Here is a 22,287-nt window from a genome sequence, read left to right as displayed (position 1 = left end):
GCCATCGAAAGCCATCTGTGGTGGCAGACCTGCAATTCAGCAACTTCGGTGCAGCTCCACAAATTGCACTTCTGCGGGTGGTTTGTAGTCGTTCTTCGGGGGCGCTGTTGTTTTACACCGCACCTCCAATGTAACTGTTATTATGGGGTAACAAAGATATTTAAAGATGAATAGATGAAAAGGGGCCGCGCCAACACCGAGCCACTGCAAAGACAAGCGTACTTCGTTCTCCTTTTCCTCTGTTCTTCCTGTAGCTTTAGCGTAACAATACAATGTCTGCAATAACTTTCGACAAAAAGTTACAACCACAGTCAGTAAGCAGCTGTTGCAGGGTGCCATGAAGCAAGATCATGTCATGCAAGAGAAAGTCTGCGACGTCAGTGGCACGACTGGTCGGGAGAGCCCGAATGATGGCGTATTGGGTGGTGTAATCAGTTGTAACGGCTACCCATTTGTTGCGAGAGGGTAACGTTGTAAAGGAACCGAGGAGATCTAATTCGAAACGGAAGAATGGTTCCACGGGGGCGGTGACTGGCTGGAGATGACTGCCAAGCAACACCTAAGGCGTCCGATGCTGGCAGGAATCACAGGCAGCAACATAGCGTCAGACGCAGCGAGCTAGACTGGGCCAATAGAAGTGGTGGCGAACGCGGTCGTACGTGCGAGATACCCAAAGGTCTCCCGCAGTGGGTCCATCATATAGCTCAAGAGCACAGTCCGCTGTAGATGCTTAGGCATCTATAGCGGTAGGCATCTGTAGATGCTTAGGCATCTAAAACGACATAATCAGATCCGTCAGGGAGGAAATCCATTTGGTACAGAATGCTGCCCTGGAGGGCATAATGGAGAACAGAGGCATCAATAGGTGAAGAGTGCAGAGGCTCAATGAGCGCTCGCAGCGATGGGTCCCGGTACTGCTTATCGGCGATGTTAGCGAAGGCGGACACAGAGAAAATGCCGTTGGCGGTGCTGCTGTCGGCGTTGTAGGATGGCCGACCGTGTAGCGGGACAGGCAATCAGCATCCTTGTGGAGACTGCCAGATGCACATATGGCAGAATATGAATATTCTTGCAGGCGTAATGCCCAGCAACCAAGTTGTCCTGTAGGATCTTTCATGCGAGAACAACCAGCAAAGCGTGTGGTGGTCTGTAACGACTGAAAAGGGTCGGTCATATAACTACGGGCGGAACTTCGCAACAGCCCAGACTAGGGCCAGACAGTCATGCTCAGTGATGGAATAGTTGCTTTCGGAGGTTGAAAGGAGCCTGCTGGCGCAAGTGATAACACGATCTTTGCCGCACTGACATTTGCTAGTACTGTGCCAATTCCATGGCCGTTGGCATTGGTATGCACTTCGGTAGAGGCAGAAGGATCAAAATGGGCCAGAACGGGCGGCTTTGTGAGAAGGTCGATTAAATGTGAGAATGTTGAGGCCTCATTATTGCCCCAATTGAAAAGGGCGTCCTTTTTTCAAAAGATCACTAGGAGGTTGTGCGATGGCCGCGAAATTTTTCACAAAATGGCGAAAGTATGAGCATAGAAAAATAAAGTTGCGGACATCCTTGACACATTTCGGCACAGGAAAGTGCGTAACAGCGTGGATTTTGCCTGGGTCCGGTTGCACTTCGCTCGCATCAACGAGCTGTCTAAACACAGTAATCTGGCAATGGCCAAAGTGGCACTTTGATACGTTTTGCTGCAGACCGGCTCGACAAAAAACGTCTAGGACTGCTCAGAGGTGCTTGAGGTGCGGGGCGAATGTGGGGGAGAAGAATGTGTCTAAGTAGCACAGGCATACGGACCATTTGAAACCATGAAGAAGGGAGTCCATCATGCGCTCAAATGTGGCCAGAGCATTACATAGATCGAACGGTATCACTTTGACCTGATAAAGTTGTCGGGGGTAACAAAGGCAACCTGCCAGTAGCCAGAGCAAAGGTCAATAGAAGAGAAATAGCGAACACAGTGGAGGCAGTCAAGGGCATCAGCAATGTAAGGTATGGAATACACATCCTTGTTTGTAACTCTGTTATAAGGTGCCGATAATCGATGCAAAATCGTGATGAGCCATCTTTCTTTTTCACCAGGACAACAGGTGAAGTTCAAGGATTACACGCTGGTTCAATAATGTTCTTCGCAAGCATTTCGTGAACTTCTTCGTGGATAACTTGACGCTCAGTAGGCAATACTCGGTACAGGCCGCAATGAATATAAGGGACATCGCCGGTGTTTATGCGATGTCTAACAGCTGTGGTTCAAGCCAAAGTACGATCATTAAGGTAAAAAATATTGTGGTATAAAAACATAATGCAGTAGAGCTCATCAGCATGCTCGAACGGCAAGTCGGGCGCTATCATTCTCTGTAAGTTGGCGATAGTACAAGTTGCAGACTGCAATGGTAGAGTAGGGTCGGTTGAACTGTCATCTACTACAATAGCTGCTACTGTGTGATCCTCAAAGAAGCAAAGCCAGGCCAAAGACATACCGCATGGCAGCACATGTGTCATCAAGCCAAAATTGACAATTGGGAGGCAGACTCAGTTGGTCGCGATAGATAACTGTACGAGGTACCATGATACTGTGTGCAAAGAGAACATCTTGCATGGGAGTCGCAATGTAGTAACCGTCGTGCACAGGTGGGGATGACACAAAGTCAACATAAGTAAGTGCCGAAGGTGGCAAGCGAATGAAGTCTACGAAACTTAGGTGACTGGGGGGTGGTTCAGCGGGGTTCAGAAGAGGCAGGTCAAGGTGGAGAGTATGGGCTGAACAGTCTATCAGAACAGGAGCGGAAAGGAGGTCCAGGCCAAGAATAATGTCGTGAGGGTAGTGGGCAATGACGGTGGAGAGAACAACAGTTGAGCGATCGGCGAAGGAGACTCAGGTGGCACACATACCAATTATGGGAGCTGTTCACCTGATGGTGATGCAGACAAGAGGCATCGGGGCAGGTGCGATTATTTTCTTCAGGTGCTTACGAAGGTCAGTGCTTATGACAGATAAATGCGCACCAGTGTCTATAAGAGCAGATACAGGAACACTGTCGACTGACATGTCAAGAAGGTTCATATGAGTGGGCAGCATCAGTAGAAGATTTGGCATGATAGGGGGCAATGCAGCGTCACCTTGAGGCTCTGCATGGTCTAGTTCTCTGGCTGCGAGCGTCCATAGGGAGTTGGGGAATATGAGCGACGAGGCTGGGGCGAGCGAGACTGTCGGTGTTGGGGCGAAAATGAATGAGAATAGGGGCGGTTCTGTGCAGGAGGTTCAGTGGCGGCATTATTAGCCCGTGTGGCATAGGCATGAGAAGATCCGCTTAGACGAGAGAAGCCAGTAGAGGTGGTCTGGGCTGGAGAAGTCCAGCGATGCGACAGTGGTGAGAAATGTGCCCGATTCGATGGCAGTGAAAACAAATGGGCTTTTTGACAGCAGTGCGCCATTTAGGTGGGTTGTGGAAACATGGTGAATAATACGATGTAGGATGGGGCGGAATCGAAGAATCCGAATGGGTGTTAGGGCGATAGGCCAAACAGACAGAGTGAAGGCTCATGTTGGCAAACTCTTGGCGTACAACTGCCTGAATTAGGGAAACCATGACCACAGGTGTGTTGAGGGAGCTGGACTTGAAGGCAGCTGGATAGGCAGCCTCAATCTCTCGTCGGAAGATCCATGTAACATTGCCAGTGTTGTTGGAACGGTGAGTGTCGGCACAGAAAGATGTTGCCGTGGTGTTTGGTAGGCGTGCAAACTGTTGGTCGATACGTCAGCTTGTTGCGAGTTTCAGGTGGCGGCACTCTTTGATAACTGCATCCACCGTCGCCACATTGTTGAAGACCAGCGAGTTGAAGGCGTCATTGCCAATACGTTTCAGAATGTAGGAAACCTTGTCTGGCTCACTCATTTGTGCATCAACTTTGCAGCACAGAGCCAAGATGTCTTGAATGTACGTGACGTAAGGCTCTGTTGACATCTGCACTCAGCTGGATAACGCCTTCTTTGCAGCAAGTTGGTGACCATAAGGTTTGCTGAACAAGTCTCGCAGCGTTTGTTTAAGCCTATCCCAACTGGTGAGCTCGTCTTCATGTGTCTTAAACCATACTCAAGGTGTCCCACAGAGGTAAAATACTATGTTGGTGAGCATGACAGTAGGGTCCCACCTGTTACTGGCGCTGACGCATTCGTACAGGATGATCGAGTCCTCAACGTCTTCCCTATCTTTTTCAGGGAATACACCAGGATCATGTGGAGCGGAGAGTGCGATGTAGGCCATCGGAGTGGCAGCAGGTGTTGGAGCCAGATGAGTTGAGCTGTCGTCTCCGGGAGCCATGAAAGAAGGCTCAACGTGCCGTCCACTACAAAGCTCTGTGATGACGTACAAAGAATGTTCAGCTTATAGGGGTATTACTCAAGTTCGCGCGTGCGCACCTGACTCTTCTCTGGATCGCACAGCGCCGGCGGAGCGGCAGTCGCTCGCTAGCACTTTCGCAGCAGCCCTAACAGTCAGAGCTGTGACCCCTAACCCGCGCATTGCAGTGAGTTGCGACCACGGCGGGTTCAGGCCAGGGGGGACAGGGTGAGTCTCGACCTAAGGTGTTTATTCACCTTAGAGTACATGTATACCAACTGGACAACAACAGCAAACCACACATACAAATACAACACAAAACCACAGAGGCGGAGCGTTCCGCACGTCTGGGGCGAAATAAACCGCACAATGTGGGAACCACAAAAGAGGCTGATAAGAGTTCAGCTCACCCAGAGTGGATCCGCGCTCGGGCCCTGGGGCGGTCAGTCACTCACAAAGGCCAAGCGCAGCAGGGGGACGGCGTGCGGCGGTCTCAGCGGCTAAATTCAGATGCGGCCAGTCGCAAGCTCCTCAGCCGAAAGACAACGGTGCATCGGGGGAATAGCGCTTCTCCCCGAGCGGCGGAGAGGGAGTCTCCCCGGTTCCAAGAAAGGGAAAGGAGGGAACGGGGTGCCTTGGCTGCAGCGTCGCGGCCAGGCGCGCGGAGCAGCGGGAGCGGCGAAGGTGCCCTCTCCCCGCTACCCTCCGCGAGCGAGCACGTGATTATCGCGTGATAACCGCATGGCCGCTCCGGAGATATCGGGATGCACGTGCGATCCCCACAACCTCCACCAAATATGTTACGTGGGAAGATGCTGATGCAATGCTATATGCAAGTCTATTTATAGATAAATACGCAGCACTTGGCCAAAAAGGCAACAGCCCACACTAGCCACTAATAGTTGTCCTCGTCTTCGCACCACTGGCCTCTTTGTCATTGGGCATCGGGAATACTGGTCCATAGCAATATGTTCAAAAATTAGAGCAAAACACCATACAGCATCGGAAACTTGGGTCATCTGATTTGCATTGGTCATACACAAAAAAATGGGGGTATGGCTGGGAACTATTGCAATCGCTCGCTGCCGTCTGAAAGTCGACGCTGCAGCATCGCTTAAGCAACCCGTACGCAGCAGGGCAGAAGGCATTGAAAATAGACAACAGCCCACGCAAGAAACAATGGTACAACAGACTTTGTGAATCATCTGATTTTATGATTTTGTTATTATCTGTGTATGTTGTTCTTATCTTACATGCCTCAAGGGATATTGGTTGGTTTTTCTGCTTGCTTTATTACAATGTATATGCACTGCAATTTCTTTTTTGTACGTTGTATTCAGATGTATTGTACGCCCTGCCTGAATTAGATGTGTTGACATGAGATGTGTTGACATTGCTTGTTTTATTTATTTTTTCTCCACTCCTGCAATGGCCCTAAAGAAAGGGCTGACAGTGTCAATAAAGAAAGAAAGAAAGAAAGAAAGAAAGAAAGAAAGAAAGAAAGAAAGAAAGAAAGAAAGAAAGGTACAATCCAGGTTTAACTGGGGATGCTTGGCTTGGTCCGCCGGAGAGATAATGCAGCTGCTGGTCCAGGCTATGCCGCTTTCGACGGTGCGGAGAAACGACTCTCGAGGACTTAGTTCCGTTTTCGAAAGCCCGAACCACCCCTCAGGCACAGGGCGGGTGCAGATTTCTCATATTATGGGAAAATGTAGCAGGATGTAGCGGGGTTTGGCTGTCGGCACAGCTCGGCGCAATTGGCGCAGAGGTAGCATCACTGAAGTTGCTAAGGGTCCAATACAGCTATGCTTTCTTTTTTCTGGTTAATATGTTCCCGGAAAACATGATCTTTCGGCAACAACGTTTGGTGTTTGCGACTGTATGACGCGATTTCCGGTTGTTAGATCCCGCATAAACAACAAAAGGCACGAGGGATGCGTGATATGGGGCAGAAGGCACCCATCGCAGCAGCTTCCCCGCTTTATTTGCCCAGCTGTGTCGTGTGAAAATGCTGGTACCAGCAAATGTCCTCGCAAGTCTTCGCACGTAGCATTTGCTCCAACCCTACTTTGATAAACCTATTAGTAAGAAATAAACCAAACATGCCACCGTGCCCTGCTGCAGGCGACGCAAAGTAAATGCGAACAATGCTGCCAGCTTGCGCAGCTCTTGCTACACTGTGCATCCAAACAGTGCCCAAGAAGTGGTCCCTCTAGCCCTCTCCAGCAGCATCCATTCCCAGCCACCCTAATGCCTGTTGTACAGTGAGTGCTCGACGATTGAACCACAATACTAGGACCGCATGGCGACCGGTGCTTTGTATGCCACCAGTGAGCACTGAGTGATTGCTGAGGGACCTAATGCAATCACCATGCATCACAAAGGCTTTTGCTGTCATGTGATAGAAAAATACGCTTTTACAATAAAAGATACAAAAAGCACTATAAAAGAGACACTTTTTGTGCATGCCAGCAGCCACATACTCTAAGTATCGTGTTTCAATTGCAACTGTATGCATGAGAAAATAAACTCCCTTCATTGGTACCATAGTTGGAGTCGTCCCTACGCTTTGCTGGTGAGTCAGTGAACCCACCGCGACACCCTTTTGCATGTGATGTGGAGTGGGGATGAGCTATGGTTCTCTTTAGACTATTTATTAAGTACCGACTATTTATTTATGAATACAGTAATACCTCATAAATTTGACGCTCATTCATTAAGAAAATTTGATATATCAGACTCATATTTCGGTCCCGGCAGGCATATCATTGTTTAACAGCATCAAACTCTCATTATTTGAGATGTATTTGGCCACACATTGGCTAATTCAGACAACTCTCAATACGTGGCAAGCACGGAGCACCACAAATGCGCAACACAAAAGAGCAAAACTAGCACTAGCCCCCAATTGAAACAAAGCAACAGAGTCCGCGTTGCAACATTAGCTGTAAACAATTTTTATGTACTGCTTTTATCTGTACCAGAGGAGTTGTGTAAAGCTTGCAGAAACCCACACTATGCCCGATTTATAAACATGTCTGGGGATCTGTAATCAGATGCACCTGCGCACATCATTTCACAATCTCCCCCCAATAAACCTACAAAAGTGGTCTGCACCCCATTCCCAACGGAGATTACTTTGGAAAGCGGCGACTGAGCGCTTGATGGAGTCGAATTAAAGCTCATTTTTGTTTGCAGCCCCTGGCTAATGTTTCATTCTATGGTTGCAGTAAGGCATGCCTGCTCAAAGCTATCTATTCAATGAAGTTCTGCAGCAGGAGAATGTAACACAATGTACCTTTGCATGGGTGCCAACATGTGCAGCCTCTTGTGCATAAGAGTCACTGCTGTGAATGAACAAAAATGAGGACTCACGAGGCTTGATGTTCCCAGATAGATTGCTGGAGACGACGTCTTCCAGAAAGCGGATGTCCCTGCCACATTCCAGGAAGCATTGAAGTGATGCAGCAAGGGCTTCAGACGATATGCCTTTCAGTCGCGTCCCGTCTTGGATGCTGAACTTGTGCAGCACCTGAACAATTTTTAATAATTTGTAGCAGGTTGGTGTGTATTGTACTGGCTAGAGTTACTGTATATGCTCTCTACAAAAGCAGAGTTGCTCAAAGATCTGCCATCTTGCACAAGAAGTGAGCCAAGGTTATGAGGGAAAGCTACATGTGACATTCGCAGGAGACAAGCTTGTCGTGGCATAAACAATCATAGTCAACCTGCACTATCCCAATGGCCTACCCACCTTATTTGAGACAATCAAGGACCACTTTATTATGACCACTTTACTGACCACTTTAACTCTTTTGTTACCGCGAGAAAATGGTCATTTTTTATAGGTCTCAAAAACAAATTATTTACCACTACAAATAATATTCCAGCATACATTGCAGCATAGCATATTGTGCATAATAAAATCCTTTTTCCAAAAACATACGTTGCTCAAAAAAATTATAAGGTAAAGCAAGAAATTCCAGAAAGTGCTATCATTTCTGCCAGTTTATAAAAACAACAATAAAAGAACATAATATCTACAAACATTAATATCAAATGAAATTTAGAATATACATTTCAAAGATAAATAGCACAGGAGTAGTGCCTGAAAAAATAAATGCCCAGTACACTGCTGTTCTTCAGATACAAAAAGAGAAACTAAGACCAGTTCATCGCTCATGCCATGTGGTGAAGCAGTTCCTGGATTTTGTGAAGCATAGGTGCACTCCACACTTTTCCAACAAAGCGTCTGGTTTTTGTTCCAACTTTGAGGTCCTTCTAACACATTTTGCAGTTCTGTCTTTTCAGCATCTTCTGAGGATGGTCCAATGAGAAGTCTAAGGAACATACTTGACCAGTTCGTCTAGTCATGCACCTCTTCCAGGACCAATCGCTCTGAGCGCAGCTGGGCAACCACAAGATTATGCATCCAAGCATATCTGTTTGCATTACTGCAGATTGTCATTACCTCTGCAGAGAAGAAGAGTAGGAAGAAACCCCACGCTGTTGTAAACTGCCTTGTACTGATCTGTAGCGCAGGGTCGAGATGTGCTACGGGCAGCCTTCTTGGCGTGAACGGAAGTTTCCTTGCTGCAGTGAACAGCTGTGGACATCCCCAGGCTGACTCAAAACATCATCGCTGTCAGAGCTTTAATCTGCTTTGCTGTCATCTTCAGAATCCGAACTCGAGCTGTCGTCACTAAACTGAAGTGCAGATGCAGGCAGCATAGTTTTGAGCCTGACGCCTTTCTCCGACGCAGCTACACAGGACGATGCCATGGGAGCGACTTTCGATAACTGTGTAGTGACACCAGCAGCGCCCCTTGCCTGGATTTTACGAGAGAAGCGAAACTAAAACTCTTGGAAACTGGTTGAAAATGCCAGGTCCACATGTTGGACACGTGGATGGACCTTCAGAAATACACTTTGGCAGAACAAAATGACTCGCACTCTAAACCAAAGCTAACTAGTGAACAGCTGGCGTTATTATTAGTCAATAGTCAATTATCACCACTCAGTACTGTCGGATGGCAAAACCGGCAATACAATTTAATTCTTGATTTGCTGGGAGTCGTTTGATTACAAAATTTTGATGCTAGTGCAGTGTAATCGTGAGCGGCATGCTTTCTTCTCTAGCGTGGCAAGAGGTGACAGCCACACCTTGTTTCTACAACATACGCACATTAGTTTGCCAAAAGGTTCGTCAAAAATCACAAGATCGCCGGAGCAAGAAAATGCAAACTGATTCGGAAAGTTCAGTGCCTATACTAACTATTCTATGGCCTAAAGTGTATAAGAAACAGCCCCAACATGTTGAAATTGGCGATTTAAAGCACTGATCACCGGCGATTGATTTGAATAGGCATGGTACTGAAAGAGTTAAGCCGTCAGCTTCATCGCATGTATGTTAAGATATTTTTTTCCAGTGAGCACACTGCGATGAACTTAGCACCTATGATCAAACTGAGATATGAGTGAAAGGTGCGTATTTGAGTCGGCCGACCATTGAGAATGGACGAAGCCTACTATTTCTTCATGCATGCACATTAACTCTTTCCGTACTGCAGCCACTGGGCATCATTAGCCCACTAATGATGGTTTGAAACGCTGCTTTCGAGACCTTCTGCGCAGCTCATGGACACATTGCTCTATCGGATGTTTGACGGTGCATTTTCGCTTCACTTGCTTATCCTTCAGCAAATTACCAACTAACAGGCATATGCAACCTATCTTATGTTTCGCAGAAAAACAAACATCAATGTTGTACCTTGAACCAACGTTCTTAAGCCCATGCGCTAGCTTGTGTACATACGATACAACTGCGTTTTTTTCTTTTTTCTTCTAATTTAGTTTTAATACCTTGGTTTGCGGCGTCAAGAGCATAAATGACCAAGGTATTAAGACTAAATTAGAAGAAAAAAGAAAAAAAACACAGTTGTACCTTATGCCCACAAGCTAGCGCATGGGCTTAAGAACGTTGGTTCAAGGTACAACATTGATATTCGTTTTTCTGCGAAACATAAGATAGGTCGCATATGCCCATTAGTTGATAACTATCGGATGTGAAGGAGAACTAAATTTTTGTTTTCTCAGCAGTCTGCTTCACCAGGCAGTGACTTTTAATGTGCTTTGAAGTTTCGTGATCGTCAAAGTAGAAAGCAAAAATGGCCGTCTGCTACATATGGTTTTAAACGCCGCTTTTGAGATCTTCTGTGCCACTGACGGGCACAGTGCACCATCAGACGTGAAGGAAAACTATATTTTTGTTTTCTAAGCAGTTCGATTTTTTCCTGCCAGGTGGTAATTTTTGAACGCTCTCCGAAGTTTCGCATCGTCAAAGTAGGAAGCAAAAATGGCTGCCTCTGGGAGCGGCGTGCACGCTTTTAAGGATCGCAGATCTTCTGATTCCACTGCATCTGCAGCTGATTTTATCAATAGATTGAGCAGCAGGGAGTCTGAGGATGCAGACTTTTCGTCGAGCTTTGACTTCGAGAGTGATGACGATGCAAACCAGCCTGGAACATTGGCGGCCGCAGCCAGGGAGGTCCAATTGTAGTGTTTGCAGTTAAATTTTTGTAGTGCAATACCTCTTAAATGAAAAATTTTCATTTTTTTTTGTAGATAGTGCCTATTAGATGGCAATACAGTTGTATATCTCATCATTTCTATTACATATTTTTCTTAGTAGATACAAGCGTGTCTTTACAAACACTGTTCAATTTTATGCCACATAATTCTGGCAATTTATATCTTTTATGACATACATCTCATTAATAAGACTTTTCCGTCTGATAAGTTCATTCTGCATTTTGTTTTTGTAAGTTAAACCTCAATATAATGAACCTCAATAAAACAAAATTCTCTATACAACAAAGTATTCAACTTTTCATAACCTCTTGTGCATCAAACACCATGTATTGAGAACCTCAATATAACGAAGTGTATTTGGAGGTGATTTCAATATAACAAAATTTCAGTGCCGCCACAAAGCAATGCTGAGACAATAAATGGAAACTTTCGCGGATGCAGATGGTTAAATCATTGAATTACAAATGGCTGCTTGCAAATGCACCTCTCGAATCACGCGGCATATCTTTGACATATTATACAAGCATTTCCTTCACAGTTCCTTTAAAATCTGCAATATTAATGTACGGCCTCTCCGTCATTCGGAAAAGTATGTCATATGCTGCATCTTCACCACTTATGGCAAAAGAACCCGCATCTACTATGTTCCTTATTGCTTCAATAAAATACGAACCCTCCCGAGCATTACCGGATTAAAATACCTTAAGAAATTCCTTCGATCTTGGTTGAATGATAATATAGACTGATTTGCCATTGATATAAACTGATATGCCATGTTCTTAATGTTTTCATTTCGTGTACGAAAGCATGCACAGAGGAAAACTTGCTATGATTTGTACTGTTGGTTCTTGTTTGTTCTTACATCGCACAAGCAATTGCTGCATATTTGGTTGATTTTATTTCTCTTCTTTTTCTACTATGATTTATTCGCTGTTGTTTCATGTGCTTAACCTGGCTGCCCAGCTCCGCATACAAGCAGTAACGCTTATGCAGGATGGAACACGTTGTACCAATTGAAGTGAATAAAATATATTATTATTATTATTATTATTATTATTATTATTATTATTATTATTATTATTATTATTATTATTATTAAGAGCGAGCGCCGAAGTGGAGCCGCATCATGTTCCGCATAAAGTATAATTGCAATAGGATCCTGCTGCACCCGGCGCACTGTGGGCTTTAAGTGCAAGTGAAAGTGTGTGAAGCTGAGACAAGAAAGATGGTGGCTTCACGAGTGCTGCGTTCCCGCACAAGCAAAGAGAAAGAGGGGGAGGGGAGCTTGCTCGCGGTAACAGGATCTAGTGCGCGTAAAGGAGTGGTGAGGGGAGGTGATGCACATCTCGGGCGTGGCTGTGCATGGCTGTAAGCGTGGCTGAGTGCATATGCAGCAACGTTCCTGCTGTAGAGGTAATCTGCTGCATGTGCAAAGAGTGGGCGTGCCGAGAAGGCAATGGCACCATGTGCACTGCCTTCCTGTGCGTTTAGTATAGGAGGATGCGTAAACTAAAATTTTGGTCACCTGTTGGAGCGAGAGGCATATGAAGTGCTTGCTCCCTCCCCAATGCCGGCAGTTTTCCTGATAGCCTCATCACACTGTGGGTGACACTATCAGCCGTGGGGGCAGAGTGCATGTAAAAGCATGGCTGGCTTCGTTTAATTCGCACCCCCGATGTGAAGATATCATCAACATACATAGCATGAAATAGTATAATTCGTTGCCGACGCCAAAATTTATCAAAATGAAGTGTTATGTTATTCAAATTTGCTTTTCTTGATTGCCCAATAATTTGGATAATTCTGTGGCACATCTCATCTAAGAAAAATCGATCAGTGACTGGACTTACTTGCATAAAAGGTCAAATTTCGATACAATGACACTTATATATAACGAAGCCAACTGCTGATTTGACCTACTTCGTTATATCGAGGTTTAACTGTATTACATAAAATATTAGGCGCAGTAGTTCGTTCAGAAAAAAATTAAATCTGGCTTAACCTACAAAAAACACCTCTCTCCCCCATGATAGGCAAAGAGTTAAAGCTATTCTGCTCAAATGCGTTCCAGGATTATCCAGCTTGGCAACCAACGTTCTGGTGGAAGTTGACCAGCAATGTATTCTGAAAACGGTACGTGCCGATGAAGAGAATGAAGGTGTGTTCTTTTTCCTCCTATAACCGAACCTATGCCTACCGTATGCCAGCCGCCTCTAGTTTCCACGGGCTCTCCTGTGCTCCCAAATCTAGCCAGCAAGCTGTCCAGCTGACATTGACCATTGTGTGCTCTATTGCTTCAGAAAATAGAGTTGCTTTGGCAGAGAATAGTTGGTTTTTCAGCTATCTCGAGTTGGCAAGGTGCCCTTGCACAAGCACAACTTGACCTAAGAGTGTGCATATTTGCAGCCACTGTCTCCAGGTCGTTTTATTGTGTACTCCATGTTAACAACCATTTCGGTCGAATTATTCTACAGTTTTATTTTGTAAAGCTTTATGTCCAGGTGCAAGATAAACAATTCTTAGAAACTCGTACAGCACAAATATTTGGAGCACGAAAGCTAGGAAAATGTGTTTCCTCAGAACTTCGCTTGTTACCTGAATTGAGGCGTATGCTAGTGCGGCGGCCCGCATGCCACACGAGAACACCTCCAATTAAGGCATTTGGGTGATGCCTTAATAGAGTTCAAGGCTACACATACAATAATGCAGCTTAGACCACTTATAGCATAACTGTTTATTGTGCAGAAATGGCTACAACATGGTCTTTACTGGCTCCTGTTTACCCTCCCATAGAACTCCACATATACGCACATCGCTTACACTGCAGCTGCGCCAGACGAAATACCGGTTATAATGCCCCTTCTACGGAAAAATTCATCTCACAAGCACAATAGTGAGCATGCTCCTCAACAAGGTGCGCCAGCCTATGGGAGGGGAAAGCAATGAGGGCGATGCGGAGGAGCATGAGACGAGGAGCATGAGACGAGGAGCAAGTGAATGAATGAATGAATGGAAGGGGGGGAAAAAAAAAAGAACAAAAAAAGTGGCGGCAGCGTGATGCGGGCATTCGGTAGTTGCCTAGGCGATGGGGAAGCCTTTTCTTCGGTTGCTTATCAGCGGTGTGCTGTGCACTGAAAGCGGATTCAGGTCCTGTGCACCCGTCACGAAATACGTCATCATGATGTGCAGATATCGAGCATGTGACCTTGACTGCTGTCAGTTTAAGCAGTGTTCCACAAATCTGGCTTTATGTGCACTTCTGAGCTTCTACTGCTCCTACCAGTGTGCACACATACAGACACAGTAGCTGCTGTGGCTGATTGCCCAAGAAACTACTATGCTTCGCGTGTGCTGCTGTCAGTTCAGACCATGCGTGTATTCACATGTTTAATCTTTATGCAATTGTCTACGGGTACAAATATGTTAAGGGCAAGCTTCATGCGACAGTATGCCACCCAACACCCCCGCTGACTAAGCCTAACCAGCACGCCACGTTGGCGAACAGAGTTGTGATTTGATGCCGTGTCAATGAAACGCATTGCAGTGGCTGTACGGCACATGGAAAGTGAAGAAACCACCTTGATAACGAAATTGAGGGCATGGGCAACCCTCAAATGATGGCAACTTGGTCCGCAGTCGTTATGTTTTCGACACCGCGCATGTGCCGATCAGCCCAATAAATCAGACAAGACACTGTACTACGTCTGAAATTTTGGTTAGCATCGTTCTTTTACATTTTTGTTACTTAGTCTGCTTCATGTGAAGACCGCAGGTACTTGGACATTAACCTTTTAACATTCGTAAATTTAAACATCTGCGAAACTCCTGGTTGCATGCTTAGATTTTCAGACACACACGGCTGCATCATCTACATGTTTTGCACATGTGTAGCCTTGGAGCACTGTTGTTTTGGTTATAGTGCGGTACCGCTTATAGTGCAGATATTCGAGATTCCAGTGACTTACGCTATAAGCGGTCTATGCTGTAACATGTTGCACGTATGTTACTATCGACAATTTCTAGACTTGACTCGCCTCCTATTTCGATCACAGGCAGAGCAGTGGCACCACTTCTATAGGTCTGTCACCGTTCAATATCGTGGCTGTGTTGAAGCTCAAAACTTAGTACAGCTTATACCACTTATAATGTAACCTTTACACTGCAGAATTGGCTACAACGTGGTCTTTTCTGACTCCCGTTTATCCTCCCATGGAACTCTATATATATATAAACGCATACTGCTTACAGTGCAACCGTGCAAGATGAAATGCCGGTTCTAACGTGGCTTCCGCGGGAAAATCCCACCGGCAAGCATGCTAACGAGCACTCTTCTAAACGAGGTGCACACCGATGGCGGGAGAGCAACGAGGGTGATGCGGAGGAGGAGGAGCATAAGACAGAGAGCGAACGAATGAAAAAAAAAAGCGGCAGTGGTGCAATGTGGATGTGGAGTCTTTGCCTAGGTGACGAAGAAGCCTTTTGCTCGGCTGCTTGCGGTGCGCTTTGCACTTAATGCGGTTTCAGTTTTTGTGCAACCATCACAATGCGCATCGTGAAGTGCAGATATTGCATGTGCAATGCTGTCAGTTTAAGCAGTCTTGTGCAAATTTAGTTTGGAACTATTAGGCTTTATGCGCACTTGTGAGCTTCCGCCATAGGCATTCATAGTAGCCACCATGGCTAATGGCCCAAGGAACCAAACTCTGATTCATATGCGTTGCTGTCAGTTCAACCCATGCGCATGCTCGCATACGTAGTCTCTATGTAATTACCGACAGGTATGAACATATCAAGGGCGAGCTTCCCGCAACGGCATGCCGCCCGGCACCCCCGCTGCATTGGCTTAACCAGCATGCTTCCAAAGTTGTGGTTTGGTATCGAGCCAAAGAAACACATTGCAGTGGCTGTAAGGCACATGAAAAAGTGTAAAAACCACCTTGATAACGAAAGCGAGGGCGCACAAGCAACACTCAGATGGCAGCAACTTGGTCTGCTGTTGCCATGTTTTCGACACCATGCATAGCCGATCAATCTGAGAAATGGGATGAGACACTGTACTGTCCCAGCAATTTCAATCACCATCATCTTTTTTTTATTATTACTGTTAGTTAGTTAATTCGAATTTAATGGCGCAAAAGCGACTAAGGACATGCTGCACCACTTTAATTATTAATAATTTGTCTGCTTCATGCAAAGACCGCGGCTACTTGGACATTAACCTTTCAATGCTCATAAATTTAAATGGATGCGAAACTCCTGGTCGCACGCATCAATTCTCGGATACATGCGGCAGCTTGGTCTGCATGTTTTACATATGTGCAGGCCTTGAAAATCGTTGTTTTGGTTATAGTGTGATACAGCTTATAATGCGGATATTCATGACTCCAGCCGCTTACATTATAAGCAGTCTACACTGTAATGGCGTACTAAAATGTTTCCCAAGTGCAACAACTTGTTGAAACCTCTTGGGAAGACACAAAAGAGTGCCACTTGTCGCCAACAGCACATTCATTGTACACCTCCCAGCACGATCTCACATATCCGCATGGTGCTGGACGATAGATGGCGCCTTGATTGCAATATGGCAGCGCCCTTGATAAAACAGTCTATATACAAGACAAAGACGGGAAGCAATAAAGATAGCCAATGTCAATGCCTCAAAAGCACACAACTTAAGCAACAATTTACCAGCTACCGAATACGGCAAGAGCTATAATGGGCTGGCAATGGTCACTAACTCCATATATCATGAGGCCAAACTGACGACACTTCTAAACAAGAAAGAGCAAGCAAAAAAATGAAAGCAACAAGTATCAGGTGGCAGTAACAAAAAACAAACGTAACCAGCTGCAACCAAAAAGACAACACAAGTAAGAGTAAAGGCGACAATGGTGAAAGAGTGTGTGGTGGGTGACAATCTGTGTAAAAATTAGAGATGTTAGACGTCGAGATATACTGTATTTATTTGATTATAAGGTGGTCACTACTACAACAAGGCAAGTGTGCAGTTGGTTGGGGCACTAGAGAAAAAGAACTTAGGTACGCACACTAATATAAGGCGATGCAGTGTAGCCTACACATTATTTAGACTTGGCGAAGATTGCCCGAAATACTGAATAATTGGAAGCTCACGGTGTAAATCATCTTGAGGCAAATAACTTACTTTTTTTATTATTATAACCAGCATGGTTTCTGAAATTGGTTGTCTTGTGATACTCAACCACTAGAGTTCGGGTCTGAATTACACCATAGCATGAATAATAAATACGGTTCAGGACAACATTCATTTGGGCTAGATGGTGCATACTTGAATTATTTTATTTATTTTTATTTATTGATACTGCAATCCCGGTATCGGCATTATAGCAGGGTGGGAAAAAGAATTGAGCAGTTTCACAAAAATGGCAAAATGTAAACAAAAGAGATAAGGGTGCTGTTGAAGTTCTGCAGCCAGCATCAGGAATACAACATTGGAACAAGATATGAAACAGTAAAAAATAAAATACGCAATATAACAGTAAGGTGATGAAATGCAGTAACACAGACTAGGTAATATGTTGAGCAAATAACGTCAGTGACAGTTGCAACACTTCATTGTTAGTGAGGTTATCCTAATCGGTAATAGTTCGTGGAAGAAATGAGTATTTAAAACAATTATTACGGATGCAAAAAGGAGTTAAAGTTAGCTGATGTCGTTGTCGGGTTGCATACCCAGATGAAGAATGAACTAAATGGATGAGTTCAGTTCTGTAGTATCCTTTCATTAATTGGTACATGAACTTGTCTTGCAGAACGATTTTGCTCATTTATTGTCGGCAGACCAGCTTTGATTAAAAGATGTGTTATCGATGTACGTCGGTAATTATTATATAGGTATCGAGCAGCCCTCCTTTGAACATTCTCTACTTTGTTTAGGTTAGTCTTAGTGAATGGGTCCCAAATGATAGCAGCATAATCTAAGGTAGGGAAAACAATACATTTGTAAGCAAGGAGGCGGACAGATGGAGTGGATAACCGCAATGCCCTTCTTAAGAAAAACAATTTACGAACAGCGTTACGCGTTATGAAATCAATATGTTTGTTCCAGCTGAGATTGTTAGTGACCCAGAGCCCTAGATGTTTATATTCTGTTACTTCTGCAAGTGGCACATCATTAATACTGCAACCAAATGGTAAGGCATTCTTTTTGTGAGCAATCCTCATCAAAACAGTTTTTTCAAAATTAATGGACATTTGCCATGATTCACACCATGCAGAAACTTTTTGCAACATGCGATTTAGTAGTATATGATCTGAGAAACTTCTTACTTCTGTATAAATGACACAATCATCAGCGTAAAGCCTGATTTTCACAGGAATGTTAGACATAATATCATTAATATATATTCAAAACAATAGAGGCCCAAGAACAGAGCCCTGAGGGACGCCAGAGTGAACTGTAAGCTTGTCAGAACAATGACTGTTAAAAACAACAAATTGTTCTCTGTTTAAAAGGTAGGCTGAAACCCACTTTAGTAATTGTTTGTTATGAAGTATATGAAGTATTGTGTCTATTTTATAAATTAACTTTTCGTGAGTGACCCTGTCAAAAGCTTTCGAGAAATCCATAAATACGGTGTCAATATGTGTTCCATTGTTAATTGAAGAGGAAAAATCATGTATAGTTTCTACTAGCTGTGTACAAGTTGAGTAACCCCTCCTGAATCCATGCTGATAATTAGTAAAGAAATTGTTAGCTTCGAGGAAGTTTGATATGTGATTGTGAATTATGCGCTCAAGTAGCTTACAAGCAGTCTATGTTAGCGAAATTGGGCAGTGGTTTTTGATCAATCGCTTGTCTCTACTTTTGTGAAACGGTTTCACTCTGGCAGTCCCCCAGTCTCTCGGGATTTGACTTCCACATAAGGACCGCGTGTGTGTGTGTGTGTGTGTGTGTGTGTGTGCGCGCGCGTGCGTGCGTGTGTGTGTGTGTGTGTGTGTGTGTGTGTGTGTGTGTGTGTGTGTGTGTGTGTGTGTGTGTGTGTGTGTGTGTGTGTGTGTGTGTGTGTGTGTGTGTGTGTGTGTGTGTGTGTGTGTGTGTAGATGTCCATTGTGCGTATCTTTTCAAAAAGGCATTAGGTATGTTGTCCAGTCGAGGTGATTTCTTTACCTCGAGGTTAAGCAGCATACTTAAGATACCATGCTCACTAATGACAAGATCCTCCAAAGGCAGCAGTGAGGCTTCAAATTTTGGAAAGATGTTACTGTCGTTAGTAAATACGGACTTAAAATGTTCATTGAAGACATTAGACAGTTCTTGGGCATCACTGACCAGAACACTTTTGATTTCAAACTGATCACAGGGCTTTGAGGTTGGGGAAACCGAACGCCAGAATTTCTCAGGAGACTTTGATATAAATTTGGGCAAAGATTTTTCAAAATAATGCTGTTTGTCAATGACCATTCGCCTTTTGAGCTGAGAACTAAGGAAAGTTATATTTTGTTCCAATTCCAGAGAAAGAATGTTTTCTTTTCTTTTCTGTTTCATGCACTTCAGTTTTCTTTTTAGCTGCAGTGTTGCCCGAGAAATCCATGGGTTTTTTGTTTTCTTTTTAACAATAACCGGCACGTGACATTCAATACATTCATGTACCATGGCCTTAAACTGGCCCCAAAGTTCTTGAACACTTGTAGTGTTCAAGAACTTCAATTAGGAAGGAACAGCACCAACTAAGACGATCACGAGAGGGAGAACGACACAGGACAAGCGCCAACTTCATCTATCTTTTATTCACTGAAAAATCAGCAAATATAAGGAAAATCACAGACATGCGCACAATAACCATAATGCATCACCTGCCAAACCGTTCTATATAGGACATTTCGCTTTTAAAGAGGGTCACGGAAGTATCAGTAGCATAGTTTTTTCCTTTCTTTATATGGAATGCTTCCAAAACCTCACGTGCCTTTGTTTCCCTGCTTTTGTCAAGAATCTTTATCTCTTGGAACCATGGATCACACTTCTTGCAGTATAGGCATAGGTTCTTGCAGTATAGGCATTGTCACACTCGGTCACACGCAGTGCATCTTGCGCAGTGATCCTACGTAGCCCTGGTGCTTACTAACATTTTCTTATCCTGTATTGACAGCGCCTTGGAGCCAATTTTAACTGGAAAGGGTGTACTAAAGGTGTTCAGGTACGTTGATGATTTTTTAATAGTTTTTAACAAACTGAACGTTTTGACTTACAAAGAAGGTGTAAGCACTGTCCTAGACAGTTTTAAAGAGAAGGGGCGGGGGTTGGTATTCACGCATGAATTACCCTTGCTGGGGCAATTACAGTTTCTAGACATTAACATTATTTTGGGTGAAGAGCATGTATGTTGGCAGTATGCACTTCGAGCACAAAAAGAGCTTGTTCCTTATGTGTCAGCGCATTCAAAAAGTTTAAAAGGTTCTATTGCTAAACTTTGTCTTGAGTCTGTTCTCGTGAAATCGTGTCACCATGCAATGCGTGTGAGCTTTGACAAGCAAGTTGATATGTTGGTTTTGGTGGGGTTCCCAAGCACGGTTATCACAGCAGTGGCTGAAGCAATCTTGCAGAAAATCAAAGGTGCCATGGTAAAGAAACCGTGCGCACAAAAAAAACAAGCTGTGAAGCCGGAAGTGGTTCCGTATGTACATAGGATAGCCCACAATATGAAAAAGGTGGCAAACAGACACGGCGTCCCAATCGTGTTTTCGGCTCCTCGGAAACAAGCACAGCTCTGTGCCCGCGTCGCGAGAGAGGGTACGAGGAGCAGCTGCACCAAAAAACATGGAAAGCAGTTGGTAAAGTGCTGCACCGGTGTGGTATATGAAATACCTTTGACCTGCAGGAAAACCTATGTGGGCCAAACGGGTAGACGCGTGAATGACCGTGCAGCTGAACATGTGCAGTCACTGAAAGAAGAAGGTGCGCATCTTCCGCAAAATTGCACAACTTGCATGCGTGCAAGTTGTATAAATTGACCGAGTGGCAGAAACAACTATAAAACATACATGTACGATAACACAGAGATCTGACAGGGGGCGACACTATACTACAACAAACATGACCATATGCCATGCCCTTTTTTTAATGTGCGTCTTACCGTTCCCTTTCCATTCCATTGAACCTGCCAGTATCTAGCATCAAGTTCATAGACCAAACCGTCATGGCATTAACCGGGCAGCGGGTGTGGGCGAGCGTCTCAGTACAAGTTTTCTGCTACTCACCGAACATCGCATCCCTGCGCCGTAGTAGAAAACTTCCTCGCCTCTGTGCTTGCTGCATACCCGAGTTGCAGCCAATGGCTGTCTGCCGGTTCTAAGTTTCGAGAGCGAAGCTTCACGCAGCTCCTTGTCCTGCGGCTACGTGTGAATAAGGCTGACACCGGGCTCTGTTGCGTACGTCGGGAACTGCGGCACTGAGCAGTAGCCTACCATTCTGCATGCCTCCAAGGCAGCCACCACCAACTACAGTACTTTCAAATGTTGTCAAGCAGACACCCAAGGCGGTAAAGCCTAACCACTGAATCAGAACCACAGCACAGCTGGGATTTTAAACTTTCGTTTTCAGCTCGCTTCAGCGCCTTCGAAGCAGCCGACGCAGCCGCTGTGTCCATGTGATCCCTCATGCCACGTCACGCCGATGGTGGCGCCAGCTCTTCCAGTGGTGGAGCTCGAGGCCAGTACTGGAAGAAGTGTGAACCACGGTTCCGAGAGATAAAGATTCTTGGCAGAAGCAGGGAAACAAAGGCACATGAGGTTTTGGAAGCATTCCATATGAAGAAGAGAGGAAAAAACTGTATTAGTGATACTTCCATGACCCTCTTCAAAAGCGAAATGTCCTATCTAGAACGGTTTCGCAGATGATGCATTATGGTTAATGTGCGCATGTCTATGATTTTCCTTATATTTGCTGATGTTTCGGTGAATAAAAGATAGATGAAGTTGGCGCTTGTCCTGTGTCGTTCTCCCTCTCATGATCATCATAGTTGGCGCTGTTCCCCTTCCTAATTCAAATAATAAATACACTGACTGCATGTTTCCATACAATGCGAAAGCCTTTGACTGAGTAGCTACTGCCACTCAATAGCTGAACCAACCACTTTTAGACTTGGCTCTTTAACATCAACTTGGTTTTGTAATTTCTTGTCTCAAAGACAGCAGTTTACTGCTGTCTATAGCTTCAATTCCTCTTTGTTATACATAATGTCGAGTGTACCCCAAGGTAATATACTTGGTCCTCTCCTTTGTGGAGAGATATGCCATGGTGCCATTGTGCAGGCATTCACCTATTCTGTTGTCCCTAATCCTCTCCCCCTTTCCACTTGCGATGGTTATCAGC

The 22,287-nt window shown here is 44.8% G+C and overlaps 1 protein-coding gene across 4 annotated transcripts in view; it reads right to left on the bottom strand.

The window, feature by feature from the left end:
• Window positions 1–22,287, bottom strand: part of Grip163 (gamma-tubulin complex component 6) — a 525,896-nt gene that overhangs the window by 308,290 nt on the left and 195,319 nt on the right. For all 4 annotated transcript variants that reach the window (XM_075670058.1, XM_075670059.1, XM_075670060.1 and 1 more), the window contains exon 10: window positions 7,722–7,878. In XM_075670058.1, the coding sequence (XP_075526173.1) occupies window positions 7,722–7,878 (157 nt within the window). The remainder of the gene's footprint in view (window positions 1–7,721; window positions 7,879–22,287) is intronic.

Source organism: Dermacentor variabilis, chromosome 9 (genome assembly GCF_050947875.1).
Source record: "Dermacentor variabilis isolate Ectoservices chromosome 9, ASM5094787v1, whole genome shotgun sequence".
Lineage (NCBI taxonomy): Eukaryota > Metazoa > Arthropoda > Arachnida > Ixodida > Ixodidae > Dermacentor > Dermacentor variabilis.
Note: the sequence above shows the minus strand (reverse complement) of the source record. Positions and strands in the feature narration are given on the sequence as shown.